We start from the raw sequence: 20219 nt of genomic DNA on the forward strand, positions 1-20219 counted from the left end.
GTCAGTCATGTCGATGTTGGCAGTTCTAAATAGCAAAAGCAACAAAAAAAGGTGAAAATGAGCTTTAATGGGATTTGGAAAGCATTTCGGGAGGAAAAATGAACCTCAAGGGTTTTTATGTCTTCGAACTTTAAAAGTTTTTTTTATGATTTTTTTTTTCTTTAAAGTAATCAGCAGGTTCTAATTTTAAAAATTGAAGTTTTCGTTAAGGAATTTTCACAGTAATAACATGTAAAAATCTCAAGGTTATTTGAAGGTCAAATGTTCAAACAGTATTTACGGAAATAATTTTCAATAGAATATTTCCTATTAGGTTCGAACGTAAGTTTTACAGACTTTCTAAAACTTTTTCTTGACAGATTTTGAATAATCCCAAGCCCAAAATTTAATTTTTCAGATTTTTGAATTATTTTTGCAAAAAAAAAAAAAATATTGAACTTGAAAAATCGAAGGACTTGAGCGCATTTTGAATGATTTTTTTCGACGAAAAGAAAAGTTCAAACCTTGAAAATGACGCAAATTAAATTGAATTTTTGAATGGATGCAATTAAAAAATACCGAATTGCATCCATTCCAAAATTTAATTTCAATTTGCGTCATTTTCAAGGAAAATCAACTTCGATCGACGAAAAAAAAAATTCAAAATGCGCTCAAATCTTTCGATTTTTAGTCTGAAGTTCAATACTTTTTTTTGCATTTATTTCTCTGTTCAAACGAACCTCATAAATTCCAACTGAGCTCAACTTATCTCCGAGAATATAAAATTCAAATATGCGAACCAGTTTTATTTTTATTACAATTTCGATATAAACACGTACACAAATTTCGGGATTTTCCATCACGAGATTTGTCGTTCCATTTAAATTCCAAATCCCCGCATTTATCACTCAGAGTTACACAGCGCGCCAACGAACTACGTGATGACATCATATTTTTAGGTGCATTGTGTCTCGGAGAATATTTTGCACTTTGCATATGCATTTGCATATCGCGTATATTTGTGTGGCTGCCTTACGTTACCCATAAAAGCGATGGATTTGGTGATTTCTTCTGTCACGACAAATATAAAAGGCTTGTTAATAATGTACGAGTTGTTGTTGAAGGTATCGACGACATTCGTTCGCGGGTAATTCTCATCTTCTGTAATGCCGAAGAATCCGCGGATATTCGTTTGGAAATGCGAATGTCGATTTACGTTGTTTAGCTCGATGGGATCCAAGTTGAAGGCGTAATCGTAACCGAGTTTGAAGAGAATGGGCGAGTAATCGACACTTGTGATGATTTTGAATTCAGGGATGCAGATTTCTTTTGAATTTCCGTAAAGTTGTTCCTCGATGAGATTCAAGTTGAAAGCTCTTAAGGCTTTTAATGTCAATTCTATGGAAGTTTTTGGCACTAAAATATATAGTTTAAGGTTTGATGTCATTGGAAGAGAACTCACATCAGAGTTTAATTCCTTCACAAAAGCCATTGAACTTTTCTTATTGTTGAAACAAAACATTGGAACTTGAACAACTTCATCATTTGTGACAAAAAATGAAAAATTTCGTGGAGAACTCTTGACTAAAAACGAGAAATCTGAGTTCAGATGCACTCCAATTCGATACAAGTCGGGATAAAAGAACTCTGGCGGACCTTTTCTCCTTGGTTTGATGTTCAAAAGATACTTTTTCGCCAAAGTTTCATTGGTGATTTGAATCTCTCCTCGAGTATGAAGAAACTCTGATTGATAAATTGTAGAATTTTGTATATTTTGAAGCATTTCATCTCCTTTATCAATAACACTTATACCAAAGTCAAGCTGAAGCTTTTTCTGAACCTCTTCATCTTTCACAGATTGAGACAAGAAATTAGCAGTTATCCACAAAGCACTTGTTGGTACAATCCAATTCGGATATCGATTCTCATAAAATTTTGAATTTTCAAGTAGTTTCGCGCCAAAACTTAACATTTTTTGTGTCGCAAGAAGATTGCAATTAACTTTAGCTTCATCTTCTGCCAATCCATCCTGATCACAGTCAATTATTCCATCACAAAGTTGCTCAATATTGATGCATTTTCCGGAGTTACATTTGAATTTGTAATCTTCACAATTTTCAAAGAGCAATAAGTATCGCTTTGCTTTTTGAAAGAGATACAAATACGGAGCTAATTTATTGAAAGTAGCTGGCATGTCAGGATTACATCCCGCAAGAGATTTATCAGAGCTTGTACTTACAACGCCAACGACATAATTGATGCCTTCTCGTTCGACAATGAATCCTCCGCCACTGTCGCCTTGACAAACAGTTTGTCCTTCATTACCTCCGGCACAAAATTTTTCCGATAACTCATTAAGGCAACTCACGACTTCGAGTTTGACTGTATGAAGTGTTTCCAGAACGTTTTGCGAGGCGTTTTTGCCCCATCCAGAAACGTTTCCCGAATGAAATTCATTGAAATCTAAGTCGACTTGAGCTTTTTGTACAATTGGCGTGAAATGGAGAGGAGTTTCAAGAATTACCAAAGCTACATCATCTCGAAAGAGATCTTGAGCTTTATAACTGTCGTGAATATAGATCTCGCTGATTTCACTTTCTTGAGTATTTTGGTCAGAAGTGTCGTTGTAGGTTCGATGAAATTTTCCAGCAACCACGAAATACTTTGAGTTTTCTTGTTGAATGGCATTTCGAAAGAAACAATGGGCTGCTGTGACAACTACTCGTTGAGAAATGATCGTTGAACCACATTTGAGAAATGGGTTTCCATTCTTTTTGCGCCCATAAATTGCTGCGTGATACGGAACTTTGTTAATTTCTGTCTCAATACCTCCCGTGTTCAACGGAAGAACGTCCTTCACGTTTATTTGAATTTTTATGCAATCGTATATTGGAGCTGACCAATTGCCATCCTCCAAACATTCGATTTCATGATGTTTGATACTTTTTGGACGTTCATAGTCAGGTTTTTGGCATGAAATGTAAACTTTCGTTCCAACAATTTGTCGATCGAAACATCTTTCATTGTCGCAACTGACATTCGTCTTGATTGGATTGAAAATCAGTTCAGGACAAGTTTCTACAATTGAAACAAAAACTTAAGAAACATGAAAAATTCATTAAAAAATCTGACAGTACTTTGACATGATGGCACCTCGTCAACATCCCATGTGCCATTTATGCATTGCCTCAATGTTCGACCTGAAAGTTGACCGCCTTCCAAACAATGAAATGCCAATTTCGTTCCATTCTCATAGCCTTTCACTCCGGCTTCGCACTTTCTTATTGTGTACTTTTCTTGGCCAACTTCCAAACATTGCATCAAAGTGTCATTTTGTGCATCGAATTTGCAAGCATTGTCATTTGCTGTGACAATTACCGCCAAGAGTGTTATTCTAAATGAGTTGAAGTCAATTTTGATGGAGAAAAGTTTTCATAAAAGCTTACTGAAATTTTTTTATAAAATTCATCGAACTCGGGAGATGTTCAAGACACGACTAATGACGACGATGCAAGTACTTGCACGAAAATAATAAACAATTTTGCTATCGGTCTTCTGTGTCAGCTCGTTATTCGAGTTTGTGATGTCATATCATGTCAGTGTGTGTTATTAAAAGAGAAAAACAAGTATGTTCCAACACTATCAAAGAGCAGCAGCTCGAGTAATAAAATTCCCAAAGCTTTCGTTCATTCCGATGTTTTAAATTAAAACAAACAACGGTCTCAAAGAGAACTGAAGGTTTAATTAAAAATGTGCAATATCAAAAGGTAAATATTTGAGAACGTTTGGGAATGGAGTTAAAGATGATAGTTTGAAAATATTAGCATTAAATGACCACAAAACAATATAAAAGTCATTTTTAATCCATTTTAACCTTTGGTACAGGAGATAATAGTTTTTTTTCTGTATTTATCTTTCTCCTCTTTTTCTTGCACTTTTGTTTCACAATTGAACATGGAATAAAATAACATGAGTTTGTGCTAAATGTAATAGTTTAGCTTGATAAATTTATGTGTCATTACAGGAAAAAAGTTTGTTGTAATAAACTTTTTATTTTTCCGTAGAAACGGAGCGTTGCATAAAATAAAAGTTTTTAATTTTAAATTAATTTTGAATTTTTTTATAATTTTAAGACAAGGGAGTGTCAATGGTTTGATTTTTAAAGGATTTTTCTTCTAAAATATTTTTTTTTCTGTTTTTGAAATAACTTTCAAAGTATTGAAGTAAAATAAAGCATGGACAAACGTAGAATTATCTGAACTTTTTTAAGTTTTGGCTTGAAGTATTTGAATTACCGTAATGTAGATAATTTTAAGAGAATTTAAAAATCTGGTCTCTTAACGAACATTTTCTTATTTGTGAAAATTTTTAACTAAAAATTTTGAAATTGTAACTAATTTTGTATTTTTATATATTTTCATATATATCATTTTATCAAAAAAAAAAAAAAATAAAATAAAAATAAAAATAAAAATAAAAATAAAAATAAAATAAAAATAAAAAAATAAAATAAATAAAAAAAAAATTAATATATGTTTAAAAAAATATTAAAAAACAAAGATTTAAGAGAAATTGTGTTCTTTTAACTTTCAAATTAAACTTTTCTTAATTCATCTACATTTTTTCGTTTTATTTGAATTTCAACGCTAATTTTCTCTTAGCATTATCTACATTACGGTAATTTGGAGCAAGATTTGACAAAAATTGCTTTGACACAGTTTTTTTGCTCTTGATTTAGTTTTTAAAACAAAACTATGTGAAAGGAAAAAAATTTTTTCGACATTTGGGGTCGTTGATGGGCTTTTGAAGGTCTTCAGTATATTGAAGAAGTATAAAGCATGAACAAACGTTAAATTATTAGAACTTAAAATCCTTATTTTTTAAGTTTATGGCTTCTTATTGGCTTCTAAATATCTAAAGATTTCTGAAAAAAATAAAGTATTTAAATTATTTAAAAAAAAAATTTAAAAGTGATTTATTAAAAAACTTATCTTTTTGACGCCATGCCATCCATCGAAGGTTCCCTTGTCTCATGTTACCCCATACTTGACTGCCTTGTCTCATCTGACACATCCCATAAAAAAGCTAAAATAAAGCAAAATGTTCAACACAATCTATTTATAAAGCCAAGTTGGAGAGAGCTGCATGCGGTTAGAGGTTGCACAATCTAATCTCTTGACATTTATATTGGATCATGAGTTCACATGCATCAATCTGCCTTGGTATGGAGCAAAGATGCTCTTAAATCCAAAAAGTTGTTTGATATGGAAACCCGTATGGAAAAGTGACATGACATGCAACAGTTTTAAATTGCCTCACACAACTTTTCCTGCTACGAAAATGGAATGAACGTGATCCATATTGATGTCGCCTTGTGTGTACTTCTTAAAACGATCTAGCATTAAATGTGCCTTAAATAGGATTAACTTTCAGTAACTTCCTTGTATCTACCAACGAATATCCGGATAAATTTTTGTTATTATTTCTGTGCTGTTCTGAAAAAAAAATGACTTTTGAACACAATTTTTCCATGTCAATCTTCAATTCTTACTTCCACAGTTAAAGACACGTATTTCTAAAAATATCCTGTTGTTTGTGGTTTGACTTAATACGTGCTTCACGTACACAAATGGAGCCTAACTCAAAGAAATGCGACTGCTGGTACTATTAAATAACAATCTTCAGTTGGAAATCAAATGTCATTCGTCCTTGACAACGTGTCTAATGGTCCCTCATCTCTGTTTGCATATCTGTGAATATAAAAAAAAATTTTTTTTTGAGCACTGCGACATTTATCCAAACAAATAATAAAAATTTCTGTGTAAATTTATGTTTTTGAGCGATTTACCCGCAAACAGCAGCTCCGAGTATGGGAAAATACATTCAATTTATTGTTATGTGTGCATGAAATATTTTTTTTTGCCTTGTACTACTCTAATAAAATTATGTAAATTATGTAATTTGATTTCTCTTTTGGCAAATAATATAAAATGTATGAACATTTTTTTTCATGTTGTGCGTAATTTTTCGTGTCTTTTCTCGAAACATCGCTCGAAACTCGGGGATGAGAAATTAAAAATTGTTTGAACAAAAACTTGAGCATCTCTCCTCTTGACGCGCATCAAGTGTAGTGTCAATTTGGTCCCTTGTGCCATTTTGTGAACAAAAAACAACAACATGAAAAGGTCAAATAAATAAAAGAGTCTCCGATGCGCACTATTTCAAACTTTGCCCGTTAAATAATTTCTTAACCGCAACTTTTCTTATCTCGTTTCACAGGACGCCAAACTCAGACAAATTGTGACAATGGGCTCGCAAGACACCCTCGAGGAAAAAACAGTTACCGTATGTTATGGCAGCGACTTTGTCAACGTGAATTTTGTCAACTTTTCGTGTACCAAAAAGGAAATTGCACAAGTGAGTATCGTTAATTTTTGTTGACTTGTTTTAGTATTTGTAGCCAGGATAAATTTTCATGTCATGAACATTTTTTTTGTTCTGTCGCATTTTGACGGAATAATTTGAGAAAGCTTGCTCGTTTAATTTAGTGAAAAAAGTCAGAAATATTTGAATGGAAAAATTCAAAGTATTAAAGTCTTACAAAAATTTATTTTAAATTAATTTTAATATTTTTTTAATTTTTAAATTAAATTAAAAAAAAATAATTTTTTTTAGAATTTATCATTAATAAATCAATGTAAAAAGGACAAAAAAAAAAAATTAAATACGAGTAGTTGTCATTTTCAGGTTTAAAAAAAATTAAATTATGAATTTTTAAAATATTTTATATTTATTTTAATATTAATAAATTTTTTATTTTAATGTTAATTAATTAATATTTTTTTTATTTTAATATTTAATTATTTAAAATTAAAATATTTTTTGCTTAAAATAATTTATTTACAGATTTTATCAAATTTTTTTTTTAAATAAAATTCAATTTTATATAAAATATATAATTTAAATATTTTTTATTAAATTATTTATCAAATCTGAAAATATTTTGACAAAATTAAAAAAAAAAATAATGAATGAATTTATTTGAAAAATTAAAAAAAAATATTTTTTTTTTATAAAAAGTAAAGTACCTAAATTAAATAAAAGAAAATTATTCATTAAAAAATTAATGAAAAATAATATTAGGTTTAAAAAAATTAAATTATTAATTAATTAATTTAAATTTTTTATTTTTATTAAATAATTAAAAAAATTTTTTATTAATTATTTTAAAATAAATTATTTAAATATTTTGCTTAATTTTTTTTTATATGAAATAAATAATTTAATTTTTTTTTAATAAATTATTTTTTTTATCAAAATTTTAAAAGGTATTAAAATTAAATTTAAAATATTTATCAAATCTGAAAATATTTTGCAAAAATTAAAAAAATAAAATGAATGATTTTTTTTTTTGAAAAATAAAAAAAAAAAAAAAAATTTTAATAAAAATTAAAGTAAATTTAACAAAAAAAAAATTAACCATTAAATTTTTAAGCACAAAAATTCACTTTAAATACTATTTTTTTTTAAATCTGAAAATGACAGCTATTTTTTTGTCCTTTTTACTTTGATGCGTTTTATGAAAAAATAATGAGATCAAACATGTGCTCAGGGATTTCTAATTTATTTATCTATCTTGCTTCATAAATTTTTGTCTCGTATGAAATTTAATTATTTTCCTTTTTTTTGCTCTAATTAGGGCTCCCATACATTGACAGTCCCTAAACAAGTCAAAAGTCTCCGAGCAATTATCATGCGTTTTATGTGTCATCTCGACCTTGAACGAATTTTTTATTTAATTATTTCGCTCACTTATTTTTTATCGAGCGCGCATCTTCCGCGTCACTGAGGTGTATGTATGACGTTGATTATGAGCGACTATAAAATGCATTATTATGCCTTCCTTTATTTTTATTTTTTTTTTTTTGAGATGAATAAAAGAGCAAGACGACTTCTACTGCGGCAATGAGGAAGCACAAACGGCAGAAGAATCAACTTCATGATTTCATTATATTGTTTTTAATATAATAATAATAACACAACAACATGTGCTCATTTGTGATGCGATACATGAGAAACGCTCCGCAGCAAAAGTTTTGTACATTATATTTTCCTCTTCATTTTCTTCCTTTGTTCTGTTCACTTGTATAGCGGCGTTTCATTAAAATTTGAAATGAAATGCCTTTGAGCCGAGTATGAAAAATATTTTATTCAATTTATTCTCTGTGTGCTCACTTTACTGCCTTATCTCTCGCCATGCAACGAATGGGAAGAGTCTCAGTGCAGTAGTTTGCGTGCTAATGATACAATAGAAATTGCTTTCTTAAAAAAAATTTTTTTTTTGAGAGAGGAAAAATTTTTAAAGTAGAAAATTTTTTCATAAAAAGATTTTTTTAAAGTAATTTTGAGTATTTCAAAATTATTTCATTTTATTTTAATTTAAAAAAAAATTAAATATTATCCAAATTTATTTAAATTAAAAAAATAAATTTATTGCGCAAAAAAAGATTTATTATCAAAAATTAAAAGAAATTTATCTTGAAATTTTTTCAATAAATTTTCGATCTAATACTAATATTTCACATTTTTGTACTCCTCACTTCACAATTTGTTACTCATCAAGACTTTTTAGAAAAAAGATTATTTGAGGAGTATGAAATTGTGATAATTGGATTTTGAATGAAAATTCATTCATATGAACAGTTAAACAAATTTTCAAGCTATGAGGAGTATAAAAATGAGAAATTTTTTAGATCTTGAGAAGTAAAAAAAATTTCAATTATTTAATTTTTTTTTAAATATTTTTTAATTTAATTTATTATTTCTTAAATATAATTCTGAATTTCCTTAAAATTTAGAAAAAAATCCTTTTCATTGATTTTTTTTATGAATTTTAAGGGAACTCGGAATTAAATTTTAAAAATTATAAATTAAATCAAATATTCAAAAAAAAATTAAAGAACCGACAATTTAGTTTTAGATCCTTCTAGATTATTAAATTAAAAAAAAATTACTAAATCTACCAATTGTCGCCTTCTTTAGCGAAATTCCTTTACGCCAAACAAGTAAAAAAAACAAATTCCGAGAAATCCCTTTTTCTTTTAAAAAAACAGAGCAATGTCCTTTTGGCATGCCCGCTTTGATTGCGTGTCACTCTCAGATTAACTCCCCTGAATAATTTATCAACAGAAATTTATCAGTCGCTATCGAAGTAATTTAGTAATTTTCTCCGTCTGACCTGACTCATTGTCCCTTTTTTTTGTGATGACGATGATTACTTTACATGTCAATTTAGCTCCATTCAATGAATCAAAGACGATGCTTATCAAAAATTGATGAGAAACCTGCGGTTACATATTTTGACTGACTTTTTTCTCTGCGTCAGAATCGTCGTTGTTTGCGCTGCAAAATAGCATATTTAGCTAATAAATGACGGTAATTTCCTGTTATTATGGTACCTTCTTAGACGTATTTACGTTTTCGGATCCTTCTACGAACCGACAGTTATTTCCTCCTCCCTTCGTGCGCTCCTTGTAATTATTTTTCACAGAGTTAAAAATGTTTGTGTGTGCGTTCATTTAAAATGTAAAACCTCGTGTATATGTTCGTAAAAACCTCCGGAAATTGAATGAAATAAGCGTTTCATAGAGTTTAGCGTAAATTTTCATGAGTAGGCACAAAAATTGAAAACATCTGATTAATAATGCATTCCCCTCTCTCTCTCTTCATACGAGCTCGAGTTAACTTATTGTTCTTACCTCGTTGCTAGTCGTCAACCTTTTTCCTTCGTTCTCGTTCAATTTTCTTTCGTTTTATTACAATAAAAAGCCTTTCATCGTTTTGCATGTCACGTTCAACAGGTTGTTAACAAGTTTACAAGACGACGTATGTGTGCCCCTATGAAAAGTTAAACAGCAAAAAAATTCACGAAATAAAGCAATTTCATTTCAATTATTAACTAAAGCATGATTTCATTCATGAATGAATGAGCAAGTAGCTCAGATAGGGGAAAGTGGGGCATTTTTATCAATTTTTTTTTTAATTTGGAGCGGGTTGGTTTAAATTTAATTCATTTTGACAAAAATTTTCTTAAAATCTTGTCTTTTTATTTTATTTTTACATTTTTTATAAGAAAATTCATTATTATGAATGTGCCCCATATTGAGAAATTCTAACAATTTAATAACATAAAAAATTTAAAAACAATTTTTTATTAAATTAATTAATTAAATTGAATTAAAATAATTAATTTTTAATTAAAGAAATTTTCTTTAAAATTATTTTCTATATTCAAAAAATTAATTTTATTATTTAATTTATTTTTTTAAAAATCTTAATAAAATAAATAAAAAAAATAATTTTATTTTAATTTAATAAATTTTTTTAAATTATTTTAACTTTGACAAAGAAGAAACTCGACAAAAATTATGAAAGTGCCCCATATTGAGGCAGCTTTTTAAAATTCATTTTAAAAAATATATGAGAAAATAAAAAAAATAAAATAATTATGTTTATCAAATAAATAATTAAATTAAATTATGTTGAAATTAAATTTTTAATTAAAGAAATTTTATTTAAATTATTTACTTAATTAAAAATTTAATTTTAATTTAATTTAAAATAAATTAAAATAATTTATTATGTTAAATTAAAATTTTATAAATTTTTAATTTATTAGAATTTTAAAAAATTAGACAAATTACAAAAATTATGAAAATGCCCCATTTTATGAAATTAACCCTCTTATCCCTAAAATGGCTTAATAAAAAAGGACATTTAAAAGGCTTTAACTTTGATTCAAATGGAAATTTTTTCAAACACGAGCGATTCGATTAAAAAATATGTGGGTAAATTTAAGGTTAATTGGAGGTTATTCAACGCGGAAAATTCGCAAAAGGAGAAAAAAAATGCACAAAAGAAATTTCGGCGAATGAATATTTTGAACGAGCAAGGACAAATACAACGCAGAAAGGAATGTTCAAAAAGAATTCAACAAAAGGAAATGCCAACAGGCTCGTTTCTTCTTAATGAATGGTATTTGTATTGGTTGACTTTGTAAAAGTGATCTGAATAGACGAGTCAAATGCAGCATGATTGCATTCCAAAGTGAAATTCTTTGTGCAAGGATTTTTTTTTACAATTTTTGTGAATTTGTGTCATTGCAAAAAAAAAGGAAGTAACGATCGATATTTTCAATAAAAAAAGGTTTTTATTTACAATGGAAAGTTTCAAGTGACTTTTCTAAGAGAATTTAAAATGATGTGAATGGGAAAGATGTCTCAAAGGAACATTTTGTACATTAAAGGATGAAAATGTCTTAAAAATTGAGCAACAAAGAGCTTTTGAGATGAATTTCGCTTTAAGAATTTTATTTCAAAGGGCAGTAAATTTAATTGATATTTTTTAAAGTTCAATATTTTGACAAAAAATGCAGAAAAGTTTCAATAAATTTACAGAAATATTAATTCTGTATAGTAAAATGTGTTAAAAGAAGATTTCTGGGAATTTGCTTTCAATGGAAATTCAATGAAAAGATGGGCAATATTTAAAATATCAAATTCAAAGAAATCGTTATTCCTTTATGAAAATAATTTTTTCTTTGAAAAAAAAAAAAAATATAACAGAAATTTTTTTTTATATTTAAAAAAAGGAAATTTTTAATAATTTAAATTTTATTTAACAAAAATAAATTTCACTAAAAAATTAATTTATTTAATTTAAAATTGTTTGAGAAAAATTAATTAATTAATTATAAATTAACTAAAATTTTTAGTTTAAAAAAATAAAATTTAGACTAAATTTTAATAAATAAGTATTTAAAAAATTATTAAAATAAATTAAATTTCAAATTTTTTTTTGTTTGGATTTATTATTTTTAATTATAGGAAAAAAATTTTTTTTTAAATTTAAAAAAATTAAATTTTTAATTTTTAAATATTTAAAAAAAAATTAATTAACATAAATTTAAAAATTTTTTAAATTTAAATTAAAAAAAAATATATTAAGACAATTTTTGAAAATTTTCTTTAAAAAAAATATCAGAAATAAAAAAAATCTAAAGTTACATTTTGACCACTTAATAACTCTTCCATTACTCAAAAGAATTTTCTAAGCAAGAAAAAAAAGGATTTCACGTCTTCACACGAGCGTAAATTTATGCAAACCTAAGTAAGCAAAACGACCTAAAACCCGCACCACAATTCTCCAAAAGCATTTTCCCTTTTCCGTCTTTCGTATAAATAATTTTTATTGCGTGTTTCGTTAACTTTACATTTTTTTTCGTTGTTGTTGTTGTTGTTTTGCATGCGAGCACAAATAAATAAATAATAACAACACTTCCATCCAGACCCACAGACAACAAATCTCTTGGCGGCGGCGTGCGCGGCGTGTTAGAAGCAAACCCATAAAATTTCCATAATAATAACAACAAATAATTTTATTATTACTGATTGGTAATAAAATGCGTGCGCAATATTGCGATAATCAGACAACATTTTGATTTCGAGTGATATAATAAATGGTTTTGTGTGTAATAAAATACAAAAAGTTGCCAAGCACGCGACGACAAATAAATAATTTATCGACTAATATTAGACTTTTTGACAGAAGCTCATCTGTCCTCATGAATAAAAAGTCACCTGAATGTCGTAAATTAGGAGAAAAAACGGAATGTAATTTATAATTAAGGAACATAAAATCCGTTCATTATCAATTAAGTTAATTAAACAAACAATCGCGCGCGCAAACTAAAATGTAGGTCATTCTATTTTAGATACGACTTCAATTTACACAATTTCCTTTTATTTGTGAACTTTTTATGCGAACCAAATTTTTTTTTCCATAATTTTAACAAAAATTTCATTAAATTTCCATTATTTGAATTTTGGCGGCATTCTAATTTTTTTCACAACTAAAAAATAAAAAAAAAAATAAAATTTTAATTTTAAAAAATTTTTCGCATGAAATAAATTTTTATTATTTTGTGTGAATTTTTTTTTTTTTTAATTTTTTTAAACTCTTTTATTCTCGCCAACAAAAAAAAAATATTTAAAAAAAAAATCAATCTTTGGTCCGTTTGTGTTAGAGATTTTTGCTACTTTTTTTTGTTAGGGAGCGAGAAACAGAAGCAGGAAAAAAAATTAATTAAAAAATTTTCCGTCACTTAATATTTTTTTGTTTGTAACATGAACAAATTGTGGTGCGACACGATGCCCGTATTCCTGTATTCGCAAAAAAGTAAAATTTTAAAATAAAATGGAGTAATAAAAGGGTAATTTTTAATGCACTTGACTCGTTCTCGCTTGATAATTTTTCATCTGAATGGCCTTTTAATAAACGTATTGTAACTTTTTGTGGCATTTAATTTTTTTTTCGTTCAGAAAAATTGAAATAATTTTAAAAGGAGTGTTAATGTGAACAGAGCGACAGAGCAATTAATGAAGTTTTTGTAACGATTTTACGAGGAATTTTAGTTATTTTTTCAAGATATTTTTTTAGTTTTAAGAAATTATTTGATGAATTTTTATATGAAAAAAATAATTTAAAAAATTAAGAAAAAAAATATTAAAAAATTAAAATCAAAAATTTATTTTAAAAATTAATTCCATTGAAAGAAATTACAAAAAAAAAATTATTCGATTTTTTTTAATTAATTTGTTTTTAATTTAATTTATATTTTTTAAAGAAATTTTTTCATATAAAAAAAATTAAATTTTTAAAAAAATTTTTTATTTATTTAATTATTTTAAAATTTATTTTATTTAAATAAAACTTTTAGTTATTTAAAAAAAATAATAAATAAAATAAAAAAAATAAAATTATATAATTAATAAAAAAAATAATTTATTTTTAATTTTTCCAACAAATTTATTTGACAATTTAATTAAATTTAATTTACTTCAAAATTTAATTTTAATAACTTAAAATTTCATTATAAATTGTTCGTCAAGTGTTGCAATAAAAAAAAATCTAATAAATAAAATGGAATTTTTTACGATAAAAACCTAACCGATAACACGTCATGCGACACTTACTATGCATTAAACTGCAAAAAAATGCATTTTTAAGCACTTTATCGCACATTTTATGGGTAATTCATTACTTTAATCTGCAATGTGATTAGAAAAGAACGTGTGAAAAGTCCAACAAAATGCCAGATTCGGTCAACAATTCATTGCGACAATGTTGTTGACACAAACTCTCCTTTCGTTCTGAAACTCATTAAATTTTTGGGATGCTTCAATGGCTTCATTTATTGTAAGCGACAACTCTCTTAGCAATTAATTTATTGTCATTCGCACAAAAGAGCGAGAGAGAGCCGATAAATATACAAAAAGGATTTCTCCGTAAAGCCCTTTTTCTAAAGAACAAATCAATTCAATGAACCGAAAAATAGTTTATGAGGAAAATCTGCGATGAATTTTCGAGCAAAAACGAACACACACACACGAAGACCATATCAATTTCGATTAAGTTACTATGCCCATCAAAGATTGCTATCGTTCTCGTAAAGGTAGTTCGTGTGGTGCGGCAGTTCATTGTTCATCTTCATTTTATATGAGAGTCACATCTGATGACAATAACCTCAGGTCAGGGATGGATTGTTTGTTTTGCAAGATTTTTTAAGAAATTATTTCGAGATTAATTTTGAATTCTTAAATTATATAAAAGAAATATTAAAAAAAAATTTAAATAAAAAAAATTATTAAAGAATAAAAAAAATTAAATTAAAAAAAAAAATAAAAAAAATCGTTTTAAAAAATAAAAACAATTAAAAACTCAATTTTTTTTTAAAACAAAAAAAAAAAAAAATATTTCAATTAATTTTATTTTCAAATTATTTTTTAATTTATTTTTAATTTTTTTAAATTAATTTTAGAATTAAAAAAAATATATAAATTTAATTAAATTGTTGGAAAAAGTAATTTATAAAAAAAAAAAATAAAAATTAATTAATTTTTTTTAATTGAATTTTTTTTATTTAATTTTTATTTTTTATTTAAATTTAAATGTTTAAATATGAAAATATTAATTTTTAAAAAAATTAAAAAATTTTAAAATTTTTTTTTTAATTTATTTTAATTTATTTCTTTAAAATTGAATTCTTAACATATAAAAATTCAGAGGGTTTAATTATTTAAAAATTGTTTCCAATTCATTATTTTTGAATTTAATTAATTAACATGAAAAAATACTTTTTTATCGAAATATTGAGAAATAAAATAATAAAAAAAAAATAAATAAAATATTTAAAAAATTATTTAAAATAAAGTTCAATATAATTTCGATTTAATTTAAAAAAAAATTAAACTGCTTAAAAAATCAGAATTTATTTTAAAAAAAATATTTATTTTAGAAAAAAATTATTTAGATCACTTTTCGAATCAAATTCCTGTTCCGTTACTGATCGATCAAGGCAAATAATAATCGCCAATAATATGTTTTGGTAACAGAAAATCTTTCTTCGTAAATCTGATTGAAATATGAGCTCTTTCATGTTCTCCAAGATGATAATTTTGTAACAAATTGAGTAGATTTTGCTTACAAAAAGGATTTCCAATGAAAAATTGGAGACAAAATTGCTCGGTTCAAAAGAAAAAATCCCTCCCTTCGTACTTTTTAATATATTCATTTGCAAACATTTGTCACAGTAATTAAATTCTGCTGCTAATTAAAACACAGAGGCACTTTGATGTAGCGAGCCACATGCCACGAAGCGACGACGACGATGACGAACACACTTCAGTTGTTGCACTTTATGAAAACCCCATTTTGCTCGTCGTCTGTGTGCAGCAACAAGCAACAACAATAAAATAACTCTCATTACGGTCCATTTACATTTTGCTTTTTCTTGCTGCCGGAGAAAATATTGTACTCATAAATAAACCCCTTTTTTCGTGCTGTGGCTACGTTTCGTCGTTCCGTCGTAAAATTATGTAGAGAAGCACTTTCTTGCGCCGTTTTAATTAAGTTTTTCTTCTTTTTCTTTGTTTTGTCTTTTATAGGGATGCATTTTCTAATCAATTTTTGCATTTTCTCTCTCCGTTTACTTGGTTTCACTGATTTTTTTTTTTAAGAAAAATTTAATTTAATTGCATTGCACGTTCCAGGAATGGAAATTAAAACGAATATCATTATAATTGGTATTTAAAAGGCGACTAACAATGGCGATAGTAAAGAGGAATTACGAAAAGATGGACGATAAAAAGTGCACTCAATTTAGCATAAAAATTGTATTTTCTGGTAGTTTAATGTTTGTACGGGATATTATGATGGTTTGTGATTCTAAGGAAGATTTTGAAGCTATAAAATGGGTTATAAAAATTGCAATAATTTTTTTTTTGAAGGCAAGAAATCTTGTGTTTTTTTTTCGTTTGGAGAAAATTAAATCATAAAATAGAATTTTTTACTAAAAGCTTAAATTAAAATTTTTTATTATTTTAATTTGATTTTAAGCAAAAAATTCGAAAAAATAACGAAAAGTGTTCAAAAATAAATAAAAAGTCAATAATTACTTAATTTTATAATTCAATATTAATTTTTCTTCTAAAGGTTAGGGCTTGAAAATTTAAAAAAAAATTATTTTCAATTTTTTTTCATTTATTTATAATGAAAATGGCCTTGTCATCCGGAAAGAAATTTTTTAATTTAATTTTTTGTAAATTTAATTTTGAAAGGAAATTTTAAATTTTTTAATTTATTTTAACAAAAATGTTGATCATTTTGAAGAAATTAACTAATTTTGAAAATTTTCTTGAATATTGAATATTTACTCTTAAAATTTTTTTAAAAAATTATATGAGAGGAAATCGAAAAAAAAATTAAAAAAAAATTATTTTGCTCTAAAATGCACTTTGAAATTTAATTTAAAATATAATTTTTTAAGTTAATTTCGATTCTCAAAGGTCGAACTTAATTTTTTTTTGTTGGATCTCTTATTGAACTTGTTTATCGGAATTCATCAAATTTTCAAAGTTTCTTCTTTGTTATAGTTAAAATTTCTTAATTTAATGTCGTTTATAAAATATTTCTCAAGTTAGCATTTTTTTAGAAGTTTCTGAATTTTTGTCATAAACTAATATTGTCGATGGCATTTATTCTCTGGTTTGAACCCATAAAGTCCTTAATTTCTTCTTTTGTTGCCTTTTTGTTCAGAAATCCATCCAAATAATTTATGACTTGCACTTCAAGATTTTTTTTTTAATTTTTCAAACCAGATCAGTGAACTTTTGAGTGCAATTTCATCTCGTTTCCTAAAAAGTTCAAAACAATTATTTAATTTATTTTTTATGCAACTATTTCTTACTTTAACAAAAATTTGATATAAATAATTTTAATTAAATTTTACTACAATAAATCTTCTCGAGACAAAAGATCTTTCTTCTCAACGAAAGTTACCAACTTCTCGGAATCTAACTTTATTGTTCACTTCTTAATCATTCGGCGAAAGTTAAACCACTTCAGCAACTTGTTTTAATTTTTCCCTTGACCACTTTACCTCTTTTAATTACAACTTTCTGTCTTGACAAAAGTTGAGATTTAGTTTACCATTTTACCAAGTTTGCAGATTTTCCTGCGAATAAACGTGATTGCTGTCATCTCGTTTCTCGCAGGTACTTTCGTGTAAATATATGTAGAGCAACCTCATTTTCCCAGAAATTAAAAGCAAATTCAAAACTGTGTGTGTGTTTGTTTATCTCTCTCATCATAAAACTTTTAAATGCCTGAAGATTTTAGTTTTATGTGAGGAAAAAGGTGTTTGTGCAATGTGATGCACTGCCACGTTTCATATTACCGTAAAGTTGATAATTTTAAGAGAATTTTGTTCTCTAAATATTTTAATATTCAAAAATTTATTTTTTTTTTGTTTTTAATTAAAATTACGTTTAAAAAAATTAAAATTCAAAAAATTTTTAAATTTATTAAAAAAAATTAAATTAAATTTAAATTAATTATTTAAATTAATAAATTATTTTTTTTAAATAATTAAATTATTTACTAAATTAATTTAAATTTAATTAATTAATTAAAAATTATTAAAAATCAAAATTTTCTTAATTTATTAATTTTTTCTTTGTTTCATTTGAATTTTAAAATCAAAATCTTCTCTTAGAATTATTTACTTTACGGTATTTCACAGAAATAACATAAAATGGAGACGCCTGGTTTTTCGTAAAACTTTACTAATTTCATAGAAAAAAGCTGTTAGAGTTGAACAAACACAAATTTTAATAAAAGCTGATCCCATGTGGCCAATTTTCGAAAGTAGTAACCCAGTTCTTAATTTATTTTTGCTTTTATTAGAAGGTACATTAGGGATATGGCCCCTTTTTAAACCTTTTTGCAGCCTCATTAGAGAATTGAAATTAAAAAAAAAAAAATCTAAATGGATTTTTCTCGTTATCATAACTGATTTTGTCCCGTATGCATCGCATTTATAAGCCGATTATAATCAATATATACGTTTCACGAGCAAATAAAGCCAATTATTTGCTGACAATTTTCACACAATATTGACAACACAATGCTCCGCTCGCACACACTTAATGACATAGATGGATTTTTGCAATAAATATTCCGCATGACAATAACTCAAAATCTGTGACTGTTATTTAAATAATTGAATTCACGCGAAAATAAATGTGCTTAATTGCAAATGAGAAGAGCGGATTGGAAAATGAGAGAGAGTATCACGTGCACGACAAATGGTGTCAAATGTGTTTTAAAACATCATTTGATACTTAAATTTGCGGGAAAAATAATCGGTTGAAGAGCGAATTTAATGACATGTGAAAAATTTAACGTTTACAGGAAATTGAAAAATGTTAATTTTACATCTTTTGTGTAATTTCAGGCATGGACAGATGAACTGATGAAGCTGGCATACAATCTCACGCAACTCAATGGATCAGCGACGATGTTCCTGCAAAAAGCACATACTAAGTTATGCCTTCAAACGGACAAAACCGGAAAAATTCCCGTGAAAAAGTACGTTTTTATATATTTTTAAAGTTCTATTTTTTTTCAAAGGTAGAAATCTACTCCTAAACATATGCAATAATTTTTTTAAAGAAATTATAATTTTTGCCCCTTTGAATTGGAGGTATGCAATGAACATCACATATTATTTTCTTAATTTTTCATGGGTTTTTCTAAATATTTTTCTTGTTTTTCAACTCAAAAACATTCTAAGAGGTAATTCTGACTTATTTCAAAAAACTTCAAAAGGATTCTTAAAACAAAACTTGAGTTATTTCGTTACAATCAAAATTTGTATGAATTTTCAACTTTTTATAAAAAAAAATAAAAAATTATAAAAATAAAAATATAATAAAAAATAAACAAATAAAAAAATATATAAAATAATAAAAAAAAAATATAAAATAATTAAAAATAGAAAAATACTTAATATTAAAAATATAAAAAATAATAAAAAAATTTAAAAAAATATTAAAAATTAAAAATAGTAATAAAAACAAATACCTAAATACGTTTCGAAATAATTTTTGATAAAAATTAAAAAATAAGAAAAATTAAAAATTTTCTTAAAAAAAAGAAAATAATTTCAAAACTTCTTCCTTTATGAAAATTTTCAATTTTTCTCAATTTTTTTTTATTTTATAATAATTTAAATTCTAAATTTGACCTGAAAATTAGGACAAATTTTGAAACGTTATAATTTAAGTTTTGCTTTAAGAATCTTTTTGAGGTTTTTTGTAATTTATTTCTATCGGATCTCAGAATGTTTTAGAGCTGAAAAAATTTGAAAAAAGCATTTAAAAACTCATGAAAAATAAAAAATTGATATTTAATGTTCATTGCATAATTTACGGAATAAAAATAAATATTTTTAAAACTGCGTTAATTGCATACTTTTAGGGGTTAATTTCTTTAAAAAAAATACAAAAATAAATAAATAAAAATAATAAACGAAAAAAATAAATATTAAATAAAATTTAAAAAAAAAATAAAAAAAAATTCTAACGAGTAGAACAACATCTACGGGTCCCTTTAGTACAAAAACTCACCACATCCAATGAAAAATGATCTCAAATCAAGCCATCATCTCTCATTTCCCTCCATTACTCCAACAAATCGCGGTAAATATTTTATGTGTATGAGACAGCGACAAGTGTGTTTATTCGTTTATTTAATGTAAATAAATGGTTAAACCGAACAATATTTCAATCGCAGCAACAACCATTTTTCGTCGTCGTGTCGTGTTCATGTCGTGTCTCTCG

At 25.9% G+C, this 20219-nt stretch overlaps 2 protein-coding genes across 4 annotated transcripts in view; one reads left to right on the forward strand and one right to left on the reverse strand.

The window, feature by feature from the left end:
• Positions 1-20219, forward strand: part of LOC134832905 (1-phosphatidylinositol 4,5-bisphosphate phosphodiesterase classes I and II) — an 85394-nt gene that overhangs the window by 54718 nt on the left and 10457 nt on the right. For 2 of the 3 annotated variants that reach the window (XM_063847114.1, XM_063847115.1), the window contains exons 3-4: positions 6259-6396; positions 18833-18966. In XM_063847114.1, the coding sequence (XP_063703184.1) occupies positions 6259-6396; positions 18833-18966 (272 nt within the window). Of the gene's footprint in view, positions 1-6258; positions 6397-18738; positions 18768-18832; positions 18967-20219 lie in introns of those variants that run through there. The other variant, XM_063847116.1, reaches the window with a different exon arrangement.
• On the reverse strand, positions 752-3447 carry LOC134831355 (uncharacterized). The gene is made up of 3 exons (XM_063845073.1): positions 3426-3447; positions 3117-3373; positions 752-3057 (listed from the first exon to the last, which is right to left on the reverse strand). The coding sequence occupies exons 2-3, from the start codon at positions 3298-3300 to the stop codon at positions 935-937; spliced, it is 2307 nt and encodes a 768-aa protein (XP_063701143.1). The 5' UTR covers positions 3301-3373; positions 3426-3447; the 3' UTR covers positions 752-934.

This window comes from Culicoides brevitarsis, chromosome 2, assembly GCF_036172545.1.
Source record: "Culicoides brevitarsis isolate CSIRO-B50_1 chromosome 2, AGI_CSIRO_Cbre_v1, whole genome shotgun sequence".
NCBI lineage: Eukaryota > Metazoa > Arthropoda > Insecta > Diptera > Ceratopogonidae > Culicoides > Culicoides brevitarsis.